This window comes from Lacerta agilis, chromosome 4 (assembly GCF_009819535.1).
Source record: "Lacerta agilis isolate rLacAgi1 chromosome 4, rLacAgi1.pri, whole genome shotgun sequence".
Lineage (NCBI taxonomy): Eukaryota > Metazoa > Chordata > Lepidosauria > Squamata > Lacertidae > Lacerta > Lacerta agilis.
Genome location: NC_046315.1, coordinates 31,975,172 through 31,994,583, shown reverse-complemented (window position 1 = coordinate 31,994,583; position 19,412 = coordinate 31,975,172). Strand labels below are relative to the sequence as shown.

The window sequence follows — 19,412 nt, the reverse complement described above, 5'->3', positions numbered from 1 at the left end:
TAATGTCCAACAGCTGATACACATGGTTTATTGGTTACATTTTTTGGAAACACATTCCTGTGTCTCCATAGACAGGTAATAGGTATGATCCACTAAAGCCTAAAGCATGACCCCCTCTCTCTCCTCATACCCACCAGCACAGGCAGAGATACTGCAACTGTAAATGACCTCTGGCACTTCCCTGTTCCTGGCGAGTAGATTTTGCATCAGCCTTTGTCGAACAGTATTCCAAGATCAGCAAGCACTACAGATAGCTTTTCCAGCTATTGCCATGGAAATGGTAGTGTAGCTTCTATACTAGGCATATAGTAGTTGTACTCAAAGCCCATATCACACTTGCTTCTTTGACAGTATGGCATTCATATAGCAGTGGTGGCTTTTACTTTTTGCATTATGATGGGGAAAACTCCTCATCATGCATCTGATTTGTGGCTCAGAAAATCCAGTATTCTAAAACAGGCTCAGTATTTCACAAGCCTACTGAAAGTCAAAAAGAACATGCTAGCAATTCAGTCTTTAAACTGATCTGCATATGAATATTTCCATTATCTGCTTTTGCATATAATCATCCCAAGGGTTCTATTTTGGAAAAGAATTGTAGGAAATATTTTCTTATTTATTAGCCAATTATGGTAATAAAATGAAAGGAATGAACCCCTAAATACAAAAAGTCCAATTTCTTTTCTGATTTCTATTCAGATTCCTGTCTACAGCCACTCCCCAAAAAGCTGGTTTACAATAATATTTTGACAGAGTTAAAAATAATGCCATCAAAAATACAGAATAAAATTATACGTAGCTTGACATTTATTTCCCCAAGCCTCAATACAGCATTTCCGCCCCCAGAAGTGTGTAGCAAGTGGGAAATAATATAATGTTCAACTGCATTTTGCTCCTGCAACATGAAATTGAATGAAGCATATTTGAATAATGCTGTTTTGGAATGAGTGCCAACTTACATAACTGAAAATCAATGCTTTTCAAAGCCATTTGAATGTTGGCACAAGCTGCTCCAGGACTTGTTCCAAACAGTGATAAACTGCTGTAGTATACAAAATGGTTTCACGACTACAGTTTCAAAAAGAAAAAGCTGCATCTCCAGAAAGGCCGGGCTTGATAAAGTGCCAAGGTCCAAACCAAATTTGTTGCAACTGGCTAAGCACCGGGAAAGTATCCTGAAATCACTGCTGGGAACACTGTATATAAAACTGAGGCGATATGTGAGACCGAAGGCTTGGCATTGGCATTATTATTATTATTATTATTATTATTATTATTATTATTACTGCTACTACTATTGGAATGACTCAGTGAATGAACCAAAAATTAATATGACAATGCAAGCTTCTACTATTATCTACCCTTTACATAGTTCACCCTATAAATTTGCATGTCATTTGTGGCAGGCACTATGCAGTGACTCTGTATGCAAGCAAAGAGAGCTTTCCTCTTCCTCCCCAAATGGCAGCTGCTGCAAAGGCAAATGATGAGGAAGGCAGGGAAGTGGGAGAAGGCAAATCCAATATATTCTGTGGACCCAATCCTCAACCGGCAGACCAGGCAACCAGCTTTTCACTCTCAGGGGAGCAATAAACCTATTCACCACCACATGTTCTGCTTCCTCCTGTTCCCGGTGGGCAAGGTGTTTGAGGTTTAGGCGCCAATGGGAAGGAGCCAAGGAAATTTGCTATGCCATCACCTGTCATGTAGTTGCCTCAGTATCCTTACACCTGCATACAGAGAAGCTGGGTTGTATTCTCAGCCTTCTGTGATGCTCAAAGTAACATTTGGGCCAATAAAAATATAAGCTACAAAAAAAGAGGCACTGCAGCACAAGACAGGCACCCATATTTAAGCTAGACTTTTTCTGGAGAAAACATAACCCAAACTGTTCAATTGTCTCATGCTCACCACATCTACATGTCATAAAATCAGGCCCGGGAGCCCTTGCTTGATTCCGATGTGACGCTGCTATGTGGAATACCCTAAGTGCTTGACAATTACCTTTCTGAAGGAAGCTGGAGTTTTGCTACAATAATACTGTGCCAAGGAGAAAAGGTCCTCTATATCTTCTACTTCCAAACTGGCAGGGGATTTTTCTAGGAATTCTGAAACATAAAACAGGGAAATTAGGGTTTGGGGCATTTAAAAACAAAACATTAAAATTTGTGTTTGCCAGAAGTAAAATGTACTTATTTATTTTAAAACAGAAGAGTTACTCATGCCAACATATTTGCAGCTGAACCTCTTTTACACACTCAAACACTTTTTGGTTAAAGAGCTCAAATATTTTCTGTTGCACTACTTATACGGCAGTCAGCTTCATCACAAACGGCACGTGTCATAGGTGTGGGAGGAGACTCCCGAGTCCCACGGTAATAAAGGAGCACATCCTGGCTGCCTGAGCAACCATGACAATATTCATTTCCATTTGTCCACCAAAGACAGAAATGACAGAGCAGTGCATCCCTTAAATCCTGTACAAAGCCACATACTTTCCCAACATCCAAACAGCAAATTTTGCTGGTGTGCATTTCTTCAGCCACTCAATGAGAAGTCTCATTTGTTTGCTGCCTTCACAAATAATTGTTCTTCATTTAAAAAAGAAGAAGAGAGAAATATGCCATCTTGTAGATCCACAGAAAAATATTTCAGACTCCAGATAAATGCAGGTGTGCAAGGAGCCATTAATCATAGCGAACAGCGAACCAAGTCAAATATAGGTTCGTCTGAGTACGGCTGAACTGGGCAGAACTGACAGAGCCAGCAGGGGAAGCACACAAGCCTGCCCTGTATATTATGCCACACTGCAATCTGAAGTTCAAAACATCTGGAAGGAACTTTGATTCGTTTTTTAAAAAAATATCCTTGCAGGAGGAGAGGGGAGATGGTGTGGATGCTCAAAGCTGCTGTAGGTTTCTACACATAATGCTAAACCACAGTTTAGCTTTGCATCTGATCTGGCTCCAAAAGAACTAGGCTCATCTTTTTAAGAACCAACTCATTTAATAGGTGAAAGTTAAGAGCCAGCTTAATTTTTCCATATCAATGGGGTTTCCAAGCACCTTAGCAATATAGTGCCTAAGGTCCCCCCCCCCCCCACTCTACAGCCGCAGCAGCATTAGAATGGCAGGACTTACTCACGATATCTTCTTTGCCATCCGACTCTGGTGCTAAGATGAATTCTCTAGAAAGAGGCAAAAGTGGAGATAAGGCATAAGCACACAAAGTAGAGACAAGTCCAATTGGCCAACTAATTTGTTGCCGTGTCTTAACTATATACTCACTTTGCATTAACAAGGATGATAAGCATTAGGAAATAAATGAAGAATGGATCTGCTAGCTGCAGGTATCCATCCCATATTGCACGAGTGACTTCATGAGAACAGTAGCTTGAAAACAGGCATCCAAGCTGGAAAATTGAAGGAATGAAAGGAAAGTCAAGCATGTTTGTAGTAACTTCGTTATATTCACAAACTACCTGGAGGGAGGGGGAATAATTAATACTCCAAAATCCAAAACCCTTGGGATGCCTTTCAAGTTCTATGATTCCATGTGCTTAGGAGAAGTCCCCATGATTTCAAGGGACTCTTCTAATAAGAGTAAGGACTAAGGCTACAATCCTACACACACCTATCTTGGAGAAAGCCTCATTGAACTTAATTCAGAGTAAACTTGGGACTTACTTCAAAGAAAACTTGCACAGAATCATGTAGCACGTAACCTAAAACTTCAGATATGTTTGTATTACAAGACAGTTTTACACTTTTCCTGTGAATCCTGGTCAGTTATAAATATGCTGCAGTGTCATAGCTTCCCAAACACCATTCAGGCTTCCTTAGCAAAAATCTGAATGAATGCCAGTAAAACTCTGCAACCAAATATTTGGAAATAGCAGCTGCGTAGTAGAGTGTGTCTGCTTTACAAATAACCACCCTAGTCTTTCTGGGAATTACAATTCTGTCAGAAGACTAGGATTTTGCAACAAACAGGAACCTCAATTTGTTTGGCTATTACAATAATAATTATGTACCATGTATTTACAGTTACTGCTTTGCTTATTAAAATGCCATTCTTGGAGCATGGGATTCATTTTCAGAGACCCATTTGTGCCCTACCTGCTAAGCGGACATCAGAATATTATAATGCCTAGCAGCTAAATTTAATGCAACAAGGTCCCCTCACAGATTATACATGCCTTTTTTTGTTTAAGCTTCCTTATTTAGCAAATGATAATTTTTAAAAATTACTACAGAAGTATGCTTTTCATTATGTTTCCCTACTTTCACTTTATTACCCAGTTGAGTGCATATGAGTCTGGGGTCATCTTTTTGGTGTCAAGAAAAGAGCACAGCTCTGGCTCATGGTACTGGAGGAGCAGCCGGAAGAGGTGAAATGGTCTCCCTTTCAGGAAGCAGTCCCTAAAAAGAATAATAGCAAGAGTGCTCATGAAACAGAAGCACACTTATTATTATTGCACACAACTTTCTATTCTTAAACAAAATGAACAGAGCATTAAAACTGAAGTCATAGACACCTGTGACAATAAAAACATCAGGCTCAGTTTGTAGCTTTGTTTGATACACACATGGCAATGGAAAACGCCGTCTATCAACCCACAACAGAAAATTATTCCATTCTTTGAAAACAGCTAGCAATGCCTCTGTACTGGAAAAGAGTGGCTGGGTTTTGGGGAAAGGCGGCAAACAACATTTAAAACCAGAGTGAATATAGTTTTTCTTTACCTGGGGATGTACTTATTCATGATAGCATAGAAGCAGTTGTATAAGTCACTTCGTGGAAGTCGAAGATGCACCAATGGCTTAAGTAGATATGTCCAACTAAGGCTAGAACTGTATTTGACATTACGAGATTTACAATAAAAGGTAATCACAGATTCAATATCCAAAAGTAATACTGACTTCTCCTCCTCTGGCACTGACAGCTGATCTGAAAACAGACAAATATCAAAACCATGTTGAAAATGTGTCATTTATCACTTGGTTCACTGCTGGTACCTATCATGCTGGGATCACTCTCAGAAACCGGGAATGTCATAGAGAGCAAGAGAGGGCACTTCATACGCAGCTGCTATAGTGCTGGGTCAACATAACAAGGCAATCAAGATCTAATAAGTCCCTTGAGTGCACCAGTACTGCTGATACACCCACTCTGCTACTTTCCCCTTCTAACTGCACCTCTAATATTGCATCTGATAATCCTTCACAATACCTGACAACATTAAGGAGTATTTTTTTTTTATGGGTATGGATGCAAAGGAAGAGCTGGAAAGCCTCAGTGTATCTGTGGAAGCTCATGAATGGCCCTTTGGGTTCTGTCTCATTGTTATAATGCACAACAGCTCTCCCTGAAGAGAGAGAAAGACATTGTTGTACTAGGTTGCATGATTATGCACTCAGCTGCTCATCTGACAGCAGACATAAGTCATCTCACATGAGCAATCAACTGGCAAATTGCACTGTGAATGCTTAAATTCTACTGTTGCACGTTCATGTTTGAAAGTTCTCTGAGAAGGGGGCTTTAGACTGCAAGGTGAGCGACTGCAGAATTCATTCATTCACCTTTTTTAGGGACAGAGGCTGCTTTTTTCAGTTCTACGAAAAGCAACTGCTGGTAAGTAAACATTTATCTAAGTGATAATGGCTTTTATTCATTCATTCATTCATTCATACACACACATACGATTTATACTCCTGCCTTTTTGTAAAAATAACACTCTCGGGACAAAAACAAGATAAATATAATAATAAGGCAACAACAATATTTTAAAAGGCCAATATTTTTAAAGGCCTGGGAAAATAAAGACATCTAGAGAAAGCCCGCCAATCCAGGTCCACATTTAGCCATCTGATTATTGCACAAAATAAAATGTATTAGCAGGGTCATTAAGCTAATGACGGCATTAATATACTTTTCAGCAATAATCCATAAAAGAGGCTGGCAAGACTACCAAGATATTTCAGCTAGACTTTACTGAAGTAATTCTGAGTTGTACTCGACAGGTCTTAGAGCGGCGATAGGACAGGAAGGTAATTCTTATGGAGAGAATAAAGTGTTCAGAAGGGTTTCAGCCTAGCAATTTAATCTTATTGCAGACTTACCAACCAGTTCTTGACAATCTTTGTGAATTAGTGTCTGTTCCGGCAGATCTAGACAGCCATCCCATGATGCCAAACTGTCTCCTTTACCGGCAACGTTCAGTGCAATCTAAAAACACATACAAGAGAGGGTGGAAAACTTTCAGTATGTTTCAATGTACACAAGATACAATTCTTAAACCTGAATTATTTAAAATAATTCAAGAAAAACATTTTAAAATGCAAATGCATGAAGCTTTGAAAATTATCCCTTCATAACTTTCAGCATTCTTCAACAATAAACTTCCTAAACGTTTATGTTTAATACAAAGTAACCATTCTAGATCAGACTTGGTGGTTATTTCTTCTATTAATGGAAAAACAATGAAACAATGTAATTCTGTGCACCTAAACAGACAAAGCTCACATCCTGCTTGCTCTGGTCAAATTAAGGGCCTGGCTACACATTATATACTAGGGATGTGGAAACTTCTTAAGCCTGAGGGCCATATTCTCTTCCAGGCAAACTTCTGAGGGCCATATGCCAGTAGCAGGCAAGGCCAGAAGCAAAATTGGGCAGAGCAACAAATGTCACTTTTACCTCTGTACATTAGTACAAAGGCTAATTGTGGAGTAACTAGCCATACATGCCTTCACCCAGGCAAACAAGAGGTATTGTCAGAGTTAGAGAACACATTCCAGCCTATTGGACCGTCGAACTCTTTCTGTATCTGTTTGTAATACAAAAATGAAACAAATATTTCCCTGGGGTGTAAAGTGAGGGGTGGGCCTGATAGAGAGGCTTGGTTGGAGGGCTGAATTTGACTCCTGAGCCTGAAGCTTCCCAGCCCTGTTATTTTCAGAAACATGTAACAGTACTCCAATTCCCTTTTTGAAACAAAAAAGACCATTTCAGGATAGGGGTGACTGGGACCTGAGGGGAAAAAAATGGGAGAATGAGATGCCGGATCCTTTCCCAAATGTATATTTCTCTGCTTCAGGTACATTTCCCCAGCTGCTTTCTCTCCCTGTAGGATGCAAGAGGTGTTTGTCCTTTCAAACATGCATTTGGAACCTCCATGAAAAGCCTTTTGAGGAAGCAATCAAGAAACTGCAAGATGGGAAAGGAACAAATGTCCTTTCCTGCAGTGCTTCTCCTCGTCCAACAGCACCCTCTGAAGTGACTTCTTCATCTGTGATATGGCCACTAACATACCACTGAACACTTTGCTTATTATGTGCAGTGAGGCCATAAAAAAGCTGTTGGAGGATACTTCATTTTGCATTTACAACATGAAATGCGGATGCTTTAAACAAAGGATGCCATAAAGTTAACTTTTATTGTTGTGCTTTCCTGTAAAAAAGAAGCAATTATTGGATTTTAAAACACATACACACACCAAGCATGAACCAAAACACAACTGAGACTGTTAGCTTTATAATGATAAAATTAAAGAGGTGAAGGGCCCCCTCTAAGTGGTTCCTGTCTCTTTTGAGAGAGACCAACTCAAGACAAATTACCACCTCTCCAAAAAAAAGGCCGTACCTTCCAGACCTTGGCTCTTAGGTCATCAGGCAAAGGTCTCCCTTGAATTATGTTTCGGACTGTTTCAAGATCACAACCACCTTCTTCTAGAGCTTCTGCAAGGTCATTCTCCCTGTAAAAGTTATCTTAAATAAGATTAAGTGAATTTAAAGCAACTCAACATGTTCATCTCTTAGTACAGGCTTAATTATTATTTCTTATCACCCCAAAGTGATGCGCAAAATATTTTCCACAAAGCTAAAAAAAAAACCAGTTATAAACACCCCCCACACTCCCAACGTGTACTTAAAACCAATATGAAGTGAGCACTCATTGCTTGTCGGGGTGCAGGGGGAGAGGTGCAGAGATGTATCACACAGTGGTTTAGCAAGCTGTTCTGTGAAGTGCCTCCCCCCTCAGAAGAGGGGCTTGGTGCTAGCTGTGAGGGGATAGGTGAGATGGTGGGTGAGGTGTAAAGGGATGGAGACAGGGTTTGGTCAAGTATTGGGGGAAGGGTTAGGGTTGGCAAACGATAGGCAAGGCTGGCAAGCAGAGTGAGAAGAGGTAACAGCCCCTAGTAATTTGCCTATAAATAGAAGCATACATGATTCAAGTTCCATCTCATTTGAAGTGAAGCACCTTAGATATTATATTTATCCTTCTGAAAATGAGACATTGTTATGCTTTAGATTATATTTTAATGATCTGCTTTGTGGGTATGGGCATGTGCCAAAAGGGGTGGTGGAAAGAGATTAAAGAAACACTGAAATATTTATGGCACAAATCTTAACAGGTTTGATCCAGAGTTAAGCATGTAACTAGGGCCATAGCTGTCAACCTTCCTTTTTTTGCGCGAAATTCCCATATTATAGCATTGGGGGGAAAAGGGAAAAGGTTGACAGCTATGACAGGCTGGTAGAAGCCAACTACCTCATTTCTCTGCCCCAATCTCAGCAGCCAGGAGCAGTTGGCTCTGGCTGGCTTCAGGAGCTGCTCGGAAGTCCCCATATGATGGTGGTGCAGCGGCTCTTAAGATGCAGCTTCCGGGCTGCCTCCACCTTCCCTGACCCCAGCAACTAAGCTGTGAAGGGAGGCTTCATGCTGCCTATCGGAGCAGCCTCCCAACTCCTCCTTGCGTGCAAGCAGGAGGGGGCGTGGGTCTCTCAGGCAACGGGAAGCCTCCCTTCCCAGCTGAGAGATCCCTGCCCCCTCCTGCTTGCACGCAAGTAGGAGTTGGGATGGGGCTGCTCCGATGGGAAGGGAGGCATTGCGCTGCCCAAGCTTTGCCGTCGCCACTCTCAGCCCTCCTCCTCCGCCTTCCATGCCTGACCCACCGCACACTGCTTCCCCACCACCACCACCAAAGAACCAACAACTCAGGGGCTGCCCAGGCTCATGGAGAAAGGAGATAGAAGCCTCGGAGGAAGGGGAAGGGTGGAGGTTGAGGTCCCCTCTGCCATCGCCATCGCTGCAGCATCAACGTCCCGAATGTGCAGTATTTATTTATTTATTTAAAGTGTCCCCGGATTCATTGGAAAAAAATCTGGTAACCTTAGTATACACTATACTGTGCTATATCATAGTAACATAAACTGTACTATCTTGCTGTTGAGAGAAGGCAATTGTTCCCCTGCTGTTCTTATTCATCAGTGTATGAACTTAATATTATTGCTTGCTCAGCCAAACTAGGATCTCTTTCATCTTTTAATTATTTCACTATAATGAACACCTGTTTTGGAACAATTCATTGATCAGCCAGCTGGAACCTTGGAAAATTAATCTGCTCCTAGGCTGCTGAAGCGCTTATTCATATGCTCCTCAGAGATGTAATGATGCTTTTATCTCTCCTCTCTTAATGATAGTCACTCATTGCTTCTGCCTATATTCTCAAGAGAGTCCTGTTATAAAAACACTGCATGCATTCTGAGAACCTCAGATTCAATTGTTCTATGTATTTCCTCCAGTAACGCATGTGTTAAGAGCACAGCAGCCAGTTCAACAAGTTATATGCTGACTTTGATGTGCCAACGCATTTGGTCTCCTTTGGCTCACACCCAGAACTTCTTTGCCAAGCACCTTTTCCCAAAGCCGAGGCAAATATGAGGGGCAATTTGCTCTTCTGTTAGGGTCAACCCTCAAAAAGCAGCCCTTCACTTTACGGTGCCTTCCATAATTTAAGATTGCCAATGAAACTACAATATTATTTGGAAATTATTACCTTCAAATGTGAAAAACCTGATTTGAGTCTTGGAAAATGCTCACAGAATTTAGTTAGTTCCATTGTACTAATAACCATATTTTAACAACAATAAGGAAGCTCAGACACATTCTTAACTATCACTGGAAATTCCCTCTACCACAGTCTGATGGTGGTTGGAGCCTAACCACTTCTTCCATGTCATTGTGTCTGCCTTATTCAGTTCTCAGTCCTGCATTCCTCATGGCTACCGCAAATGTTTGTTTCTCCCATGTGAGCCTGATTCATGTGCATAAAAGAGGAACTTCCACAATCCTCCGTTCTACTACATGTGTGCTTTGTGTTGCTCTCTGCTGGACCACCATCAATTATTATGATAAAGATCCATGTGTTTGAGGAAGAAAAGGTGACCATGTAGATTGCTTCTGTTCAAAATTCCAACTAGCCAGCCATATTCTGTTCTGTGATACTCAGTTACACCCCCCCCCCCCGTCCACAGTTTTCAATTTTTATGCTTCAACTATTAGTCAGTATTCTATGACAAAAGTGAATTCAGCTTTTCTGTGTAGCTAGTTTAGCATAGTGGCTAAGAGCCCAAGTTACAAATGAAAAGGTCCCTGGTTTGAACCTTGTCTCTACTGTGACCTCATAAGGTGGTCACTGTGCCTCAGTCTTAATCTTCCCATCTGCAATATGGGGGTTAATAATACTGACTTACTTGTTGTAAGTACTGCTTTACACATTTGCAAGTGCTATAAAAATGTTAAGTATTGTTGTTGTTGCTTTTTTTTTTTTTTTTTAAAAGCCAGGCAGTGGGTGTGGGTCTCAAACAGTTGGAAGCAATTGGGGGATGCAAGCAGAAATATACATTTGGGCTAAGCTGGCTCCAAGTATTGTTGTTGTTATCATTATGCAGTAGTTTGATATTCTATGAATGAGTGTTTTACTTTTAAAACTGTACTATTGTGAGACTCCTTATTCCTGTATATTTCCAGTAATTTAATGGAATTCCAAAGGAAGGAGTTGAATATTGTATGGGGAGGGCCAGGGAAATGTTGCACATAAAAGCTGCATTCTAACACTTTTAATGCCCTTTTCACTAATAGTTTCACAATGATTTTCTTCTGCCTTTTACATCTTATTTCCAACTCTTCCTAACATAATTTCTCATTTTAAAAATATTTGCTAAAGACCCATTTCTTGTTTTATCTATTTAGCGAGGGGGCGGGGAGTAAGAAAAATAGGCATGATTCTGTTCCAAATTAACAGAACAACACTGGTACATGAGATAAAGCTAGCAGGCTACTGTCCAAACAGAATTCTCTATGACTGGCCACATTAAGGCAAAATGCACAGTATGATTTTTAGAGAGCTAGTTACTACTTTAAGCAAAATGGACCAAGTCCATATGTTATACCTCTCTCGCCCTGATCTGGCCACAGTGATCCATGCGACGGTCACCTCCACGCGGGGTTGCCCCTGAAGCTGAACCAGAAACTCCAGTGGGTGCAGAATGCCGTGGCGAGGCTCCTCACAGGGTCTTTGCCACGGGACCACATTCATCCAGTGCTTTACCAGCTGCACTGGCTCCCGGTGGAATACAAGGTCAGGTTTAAGGTGCTGGTTTTGACCTTTAAAGCCCTATGCAGCTTAGGACCCTCGTACCTAAGGGACCGCCTCTCCTGGTATGTCCCGGGTAGGACCTTAAGGTCCTCAAATAATAACTTTTTTTGAGGTCCCGAGCCACAAGGATGCTAGGTTGGCTTCAACTAGGGCCAGGGCCTTCTCAGTACTGGCCCCGACTTGGTGAAACGGTCTATCACAACAGACCAAGGCCCTGTGAGATTTGGCATCTTTCCGCAGGGCCTGCAAGACGGAGCTGTTCCACCTGGCCTTTAGGTTGGTTTCAGTTTAACCCTGATGTTTCATTCTTTTGGTGTGATTGGTGGGCTACTTAAAAATGAGGCTGCAGTCTAAATAAAATTTTAAATTGTATTTTAATCTGTATTTTAATGAATTGTTTTATGTTTTTGTTGTGATTTTATTGGTGTTAGCCACCCTGAGGTTTGGTGGGGAAGGGCGGGGTATAAATAAATTTTATTATTATTATTATTATTATTATTATTATTATTATTATTATTATCATTATTATTGAAAAAAGTCAGGCTCCTAACTCTTTAAAAGCTGCTACTGGAGTCTTAACATTTTAATTCCCTCCAATCCATGCAGAGTAGGTTCCTAAAAATCTTACCCTGGGTTGTTTAAAAAAAGGGAAGCTCTTCATTTTGATTCCCTGAAACATAAAGATTCAAGAACTCTGCCACAGTCACTCTCTCAGACTACATGGAAACTCAAGTAAATTTTCTGAAACATGATCATGAGCTAAAATTTCCAAAGTGTTTTTGGCAATTGATAATATTCATATCAGGTACTCTTTGTCTTTATAACAATCAGGATTTTGCCTAAGACCTTCCACAATGGATCAATACATCCCCCAAAACACATATTGCTAGAAATTTGGTGACAACCCTGAATTCTGACATGTCCCTAGAATATAAAATTTCTGGATTCTAGCAGAGATCCTTTTATTCTCTTTGGGTTGCATGTATATGAAGAACTTAAGAACTCCAAGAAGTCTATCTCCAGGAAGTCACAATTGCAGGACCATAACAGACAAGTTTAATCCTGGAGGTGACCCTAGAATAAAAGATTTTGTATGCTAGTGCTTAGCCCTGACTTTCATTAATGCCATTAGTTTTTGCACCTTCTACACCAGAGGTCAGCAACCTTTTTCAGCCATGGGCCGGTCCACCGTCCCTCAGACCATGTGGGGCACCGGACTATATTTTGAAAAAAAAATATGAACAAATTCCTATGCCCCACAAATAGCCCAGAGATGTATTTAAAATAAAAGCACACATTCTACTCACGTAAAAACATGCTGATTCCCGGACCGCCCGTGGGCCGGATTGAGAAGGTGATTGGGCCGCATCTGGCCCATGGACCTTAGGTTGCCTACCCCTGTTCTACCCAATACTTCTCTCTGAACCACGTTTATGTAATGTACTTCTGTGTTTGTTAAAAAGTAAGCAGAAAAGACTGTAAAGACCTTCCAACATCACAATGCCCTTTGGAATTCTCCAGCAGTCTTTGCTTATGTTGTAACCTCCAAACTCATTTGCTCATTGTCCTATCACACAGTACACCTATTTATTGTCTCATCCATCTAGTACAAACTTTGCCACAGTAAAGTTACAACTTGTAGGTTTTATCTCAGAATGCGCTTGACAATGTTATAAACAAGTGGCAACATGCTTAATATTGCTGAGTAAGAGATACTAATAACTAAGTGCATCATTTACATTGTGACATGACAAATGCTTAATAAATAATAGACCCCATTCATTCTCCCTGCAAACTTTGTCCAAATAAATCAGAATGAACAGGTTGACTGGAAGTAACCTGTGATAAGTGAAATTTGAGGTCTGTTGCAAGTCACATGGCGTGCTACTCTAATTCAGTATATGGCTGCACCTTAAATCTATTTGAACCCAGACTGGAATTTGGAAGCAATCCCATTATAAAGAAAGCTGGACTCTCCATTTGTGACATAAAGCAAAACAAAAGGTCCAGTATTTAAGTCAAAAATTAACTTTTTAGATAGAAACTCCTTGAAACAGCCAAACACTAGAAATCATAAAGGAGAGTAATCATGCACCAAATTTAGCCAACTTGAATATTCTGATACCAGTGGATAGTGAACCTGACATGGGGTAAATTTTTCCATACCTAAAGAAATCTATAAGAACAGATAATTTGGTGTTAATTACTGTAAGCTACATTGTATATGTAGCTTACAGTAATTAACACCAAATTAATTAATGCACAGGCAAAAGATGCACCAAATATATAAGTCACAATCATACAGTGAAAGGACAAAAATAAATATCACTTTTATGTGTACTATCCAATCCAATCAGGTGAGACCAGATTCTATTCATAACAACAGCAAGGTGTGTGTGTGTATTCTCTACGGCTCTAATCCAAGTAAACAAGCAACCAGTCATGCTGCAGAGTATAAGTCCTGTGGAATGCCCTCCTGTCAGATGTCAAGGAAATAAACCACTATCTGACTTTTAGAAGGCATATGAAGGGAAGTTTTTAATGTTTGATGTTTTAATTTGTTGGAAGCCGCCCAGAGTGGCTGAGGCAACCTAGTCAGATGGGTGGCATATAAATAATAAATTATTATAATTAGAATTATTATTACACAGAAACTGGGTCAGCTGAATTTAGAGGGCGTTACTTCTATGATAACACGGGAAAGATCAAAGTATATTAGTATCATAGCAGTTTTGTAGAAATAAAAAGTTTGAACAAAAGGCCACTCCAAATTAAAGTTAGAAAAGATGAGCTCGCTTAGACATTTTCCTGAAACTGAGTTGAAAACTGCCGAGAACATGAATGTTCAGGTTAGATTTTAAAACAATCGACACCATAGTAACTAAAATGGAAATATGTTAGGCACACACATTGGGCTGGATCATATTGACCCAATGAAAATTAAGTCAGCCATGTCTTTAGTGTGAACCCTTAAGAAATGCCATGCTGAATGAGACGGAGATCCGGCTAGCTTTGCATGAGTCTAGTCACACTAGCAGCCAGACAGAAGCGTGTGAGTGTGAGATGCTCACAGGCAAAGCGTGAAGATGACGGGCATCCCCCAATAATGTTTATGTCCTCAGCATCCAGTAACTGGAGCCTCTGCATAGGGAGCGCCATTCAGCCACCGTTACTAGTGGGGAACAGCAGTTATAATAAGAGTAGCAAACCGGGGCCGGGGAGGAGAGTCCAAGGTGCTCAGCTGTAAACCTCGCCGGGTGGACCTTGATCCAGCTCAGCTCTCAGCCAAACTGAACCACAGGGCTGCTGAGAAGGTGTGCAAGAAGCTGCTTGAAAGAAGGGCGTTCCGGATAACCGAATGCGATAATAGACCCGATCCCGGACCAAGATCCCCCCCGACCCCCCTTGAGAAATGCCGCCTTGTTTCGAAGGAGCCTGGGTTTAAGGGGTGGGGTGGGGATGGATCCCAGCCTTCGCTTTAAGCCCAACTTGACAGCTCGTCCTTCTCCTCCATCGGGAGCGAGCAGGGGCAAGCCGAGAGGAATGGGGGGGCTCCGGGTGCAGAGAGCCCTGCCTGCTTCCTCGAGACACCGGCCCTTGCGGAGAGAAGAGGCAGAAGGGACCTGCCCACGTCAGGCGGACTGGAGTCGGTCGGCTCCAGCAGCCGCGGCCGGCAAGTGGGCTTCGGGCTGGGGCTGCCCAGAGCCTACAGGCATTCCGCGCCGGGCGGGGCAGTTTCTGTGACGAGAGGCGGCGAAGGTGGGAAAACCTGACCCCCGTCCGCCCACCCCCCCTCCGGAGAACTCCATTAACCGATGGATTGTCCAACTCACCAGCTTCTCGGTGGGAGCGCTTCCTCCCCTCCCGCCATAGCTGTTGACGTGCCCCACCACCGAAGCCGTAAAGCCGTAAAGCCGACACTGCCAAGGTTTTCTGTCGCAACCCCTCCTGCTTTCGACACGGCTGCCGTAAAGCACAGCATTCGCGCATAGACTTACGATAAAAGAACTGCCGCACAGCCTTTAGGTTCCGAGTCCCCTTTGCAAGCTTTCCCCCCCCCCCTTTTCCGTTTGTGTGTTTGGTTTTGTCCCTGGACAGAAGTGTTTCTGTTTCCCATAAGGAGCAAAAAAATATTTATGGAGGTATCCATGATTTTATTTACTCATTATATTTCATTCAAATTAATCCCAAGGCAGTTTACAAGCAATAAACAACCATAGTATGACAGAACATAACATAACAGAGCACCCCACATCTGGCATGAATAATGTAGTATAATTAACAAATCGTAAGCGAAACGATTGCAACCTATAAAACACTGCTAACAAAGCAACAACTAGATATCACAATTAGAGCAAAAGTCTTATTATATGATTATCCAATCAATGCAGCATTTATAATCTACAGTATTACGGATGTTGTGAGGATGCAGTCTGTCCTCTCACCCAACCCCGAAATGTAGACACTGGTGCTTTCATAAGGGGACTGACTTTGCATTGTAAAAGGCTTGTCGAGATATTGCAAATGGTTCTCCAGCAATAGGGCGTGTGTGTGTGTGTGCTTTCTTTGAAAAACTAACATGATTTCTCCAAAGAAGGATAAATGTGAATTAAACTTGGGGTGGCACTTTGACGTCGCGCGGCCGCTACGGGGAAAAAAAAAGCACCCTGCCCTGAATATGCGAGGAACACTGATCCCACAATTAACTCCTCTCTAGAAGACCCTTTTATGAGCCCTTTGCAAGTATTACCGCTCCGGACCAGCACCCCGTGCACAAACGCCCTCATCCGAAAGCCGCTTATCCACAAGCAAAGCACGAGGAGGCGGAGCGACGACCACGCGGCGCTGGAGTAAGGCTGCCTCCTCCTCCTCCTCCTCGTCTTCCCGAGGGCGTGCGCCGTGCTCGTTGCTCCGGACGCCTGCGGAGGCCCCGGCCCACATCCGCCCCTCGGGGCGGACCTCGCCGTCCTCGTTTGGAGCAGGGCCAGCCGGCGGCTTCCTCCGCTCCTCCCCCTTCTCAGCCTTCTGTAGGAGCGGCGTGGCCTGCGGAGGACCTGCAGCATGGGGGACACCCTAGACGAGCCTTGGTGGGAACCACGTGAAGGGAGCGGCAGCAGTCCAGGTACCGGGACCGAGCGGTGGCGTTTGCTGGTGACTGAGGAAGTTAAAAAGCAAAAGCCTCCCTTTCTGTGCTTTGCCTCAGACTTTCTTTTGGCATTCTTAGAGTTTGGTTGGCCGCCTGTCATGGGTGTTTTAGTTGAGATTCCTGCATTGCAGCGGGTTGGGCTAGATGACCCTCTCTTCCAACTCTGTGACTTTCCTTTCTCGCTCTCTCTCCTCTACACATTTTGTCTCCACTTGGGCAAAGCAACTCAAATCTGATTTTATTGCGCTCTCTTCACTGCTTTTTTGCTAGAGTTTTCCTCCTGGTGAGATGTGGGGCCAGTGCCCGATTTACGTATAAGCTAAACAAGCTATAGCTTAGGGCCCCACTCTCTTGGTGCCCCCCAACAAATTAAAGGGAAAAAACAACTGCATGTACATTTCCGAAATATAAGATAAAAAACAAATAAAAAAACCTACATACAGCAGCAGTGTTTTGTGTTGTGTAGGCTCCTATTTGTTATGTGCGGCTTTAGATACCTATTAGGTCCATAAATTACCATATAGCAAATATTCAACACAAAAAACAGCAACAATTTGTTGTTGACACAGGACAGCTGGACATATAAAGGGCCCCATTACCTTCAGTAGCTTAGGGCCTCATCAAACCTAAATCTGGCCCTGTTTATTGTGCTAGAGTTTTCCAACCGGTGAGATGTGGGGCGTTAGGATAATGGCCCCAAACCAATAAAATGCATTTTAAAAACAAATGAATAAACAGTGTTAAACTGCCTGCTAGGTTTCTGACTGGGATTTGTTCTTCAGCTGAGCTGAGAAGGGACTTGTCTCCCTTCAGCCCCTTTAGGAAAAGAGCTTGGGCGCGCTGCATTTTTTGAAACCAATTTGGCTTCCAACTAGCCTGTGAAACAGGTGGCGCGAATGAAAAGCTGAAGTGACTTTTCAGGAGGAGTAAAACTGGAAGCAGATCCCCTTATAAAAAGGCCTCGAAGCTTAAAGGGTTTAAGGACTGCTGCGTATGAGGGGGATAAATATAAAGGGGGGGGGTGGAGGGTACAGTTCTCAGGGGCCTATGGCTGACCCCTTTCTTGGGTTTCATTCTGGAGACTTGGTTGATGGAATTGTGTAGGGATCCTTGTCTGTGAAAGAATTAGTATGTACAATGTGTACGTGTGATTGGACATACAGTATATGTAACGTTTGCATGGTGAACATGCATACCCATCACTTGCATCTAATCTCTGGCCCATGCTTACATACGTATATGCCCAATATATTGAAGAGGGTCTTCTTGACATAACAAAAGACCAGAGATTCTTATGAATACAGAGAAGGGATATATACATTACAAAAAGAAATCTCAGGGTTGTGGGTTTGAGCCCCACGCTGGGCAAAAGATTCCTGCATAGCCAGTGGTTTTGTAGTCCCTTTGTGATCCCTTCCAACTCTACAAATCAGTGAGTCTATGAAACATATACAGTATAAATATATATTGGTCTTATACTTCAGCTGCTTTTCATTCTGTAAAAAAGGGGTCAGCAGCCTAAGGCAGTGAGTCCCCACGTGCTGCACTAAACTGGCGCAGTGCGGGGACTCGCTTCCGCGGCGCCAGAAATCGTGCGCGCGCGATCCAGCCCACAGAGGGATCTCCGCTGGAGTGAACTGGCCCAGGAGAGATGAATCTTGCTGACCCCTTCTGTAAAATATCCGGAGTATTGTAGTTTGGTTCCCAGGTTTTTCTGAGGAGACAAACAACTGTGAACAACTATTAGAGCATGTTGTGTAGCTATAGCCAGAGAGTACTTTTTGGCAATATGAATGCTGCCCTCTAGCGTTCCTCATTTAAGGCCTTTCTGTATAATCAGTTTTTGTTGGACTACACTATAATGTTCTGTTACTGCTGGAGGAGGGTGAGCTTCCTGGGATTGCTCAAAGCGAGCCTTCTGCAAAAGAGTTAATTTGTGCTATATTTGTGCCTGAATTATGGGCAGTTTTATTCCAAACTCTGTCATGCTCCTGAGCTTGGTATCATGATGAGTGTAATGGAGTCTGGAGGCTTCTCCATCTTGGCATCTCCAAGGGAGCTCACAGTTGCATCTTGGGCATAAGATTCTATGGGAAACTTACTTCCTGTTTGTCCTGCCAACTCTATTAGGGTGTCAGGATCCATAGCAAATCCATCTCCTGTGGGTGGTTGCACCTAGGATACCTGTGGCCTGGGCTTTTTTATGACAGTACTCACCACTTTTTTGTACTGCTGCTTATGGCAGCCATTTTGTGCTGACACCAATGGCACCATTATCAATATATGGTGTACCTCATTTTTTACCCCAAAATTCAAACTTCAGCACAAATACTAGTTATTCTTGCCATGTGCCATTTTCCCAAAGTTGTATTTCTCTTACAGGGCTGTGTAATAAATTGCATTTTTTGTGTGGTGGCACGTACACTTTGGAACTCATTGTCTATTAACATCAGGCAGGTGCCTTCGCTGAAATTTTCTGCTCTTGTGTAAAACATTTTTGTTTAGACAGGAGTATCCAGACATTTGTAGAAGTTACATGTGTTTTATTTTCTGCTTTTTTGTTTTAATTAGATTTTGAAAGTTTTGAAATACCCTTTTTAATGGTCTTGTATTGATGATGTATTTTTTTTGTAAACTGTTTTAAGGTTTTATTGCGATCAAGTGGTATATAATTTTTGTTAAATAAGCAACGTGTGTCATTTTATAAGCTGTTTCCATCATATGCATACTTGTTTGACGTCAATAGGCTTCTCCTGTCCAACACAATAGTTTGTGTTAAATAGAAAACCTTTCCCATCTCATGTGGTGTGAATAAAACTCACA

At 42.3% G+C, this 19,412-nt stretch overlaps 2 protein-coding genes across 4 annotated transcripts in view; one reads left to right on the top strand and one right to left on the bottom strand.

Annotated features, from left to right (window-relative positions):
• The window catches only part of TBC1D23 (TBC1 domain family member 23), a 31,632-nt gene extending 16,275 nt beyond the window's left edge, over window positions 1-15,357 (bottom strand). Inside the window, exons 1-8 of one of the 3 annotated variants that reach the window (XM_033146618.1) lie at window positions 15,277-15,357; window positions 7,645-7,756; window positions 6,123-6,228; window positions 4,746-4,950; window positions 4,298-4,421; window positions 3,288-3,412; window positions 3,141-3,187; window positions 2,005-2,108 (exon numbers count right to left, since the gene is read on the bottom strand). In XM_033146618.1, the coding sequence (XP_033002509.1) occupies window positions 2,005-2,108; window positions 3,141-3,187; window positions 3,288-3,412; window positions 4,298-4,421; window positions 4,746-4,950; window positions 6,123-6,228; window positions 7,645-7,756; window positions 15,277-15,314 (861 nt within the window). In that variant the 5' untranslated portion in view covers window positions 15,315-15,357. Of the gene's footprint in view, window positions 1-2,004; window positions 2,109-3,140; window positions 3,188-3,287; window positions 3,413-4,297; window positions 4,422-4,745; window positions 4,951-6,122; window positions 6,229-7,644; window positions 7,770-15,276 lie in introns of all 3 variants that reach the window. The other 2 variants (XM_033146619.1, XM_033146616.1) reach the window with 2 other exon arrangements.
• A 990-nt stretch (window positions 15,358-16,347) lies between these two features.
• CMSS1 (cms1 ribosomal small subunit homolog) overlaps window positions 16,348-19,412 on the top strand; it is a 179,099-nt gene continuing 176,034 nt past the window's right edge. Inside the window, exon 1 of the mRNA XM_033146612.1 lies at window positions 16,348-16,565. Coding sequence (XP_033002503.1) covers window positions 16,505-16,565 — 61 coding nt within the window. The 5' untranslated portion in view covers window positions 16,348-16,504. The remainder of the gene's footprint in view (window positions 16,566-19,412) is intronic.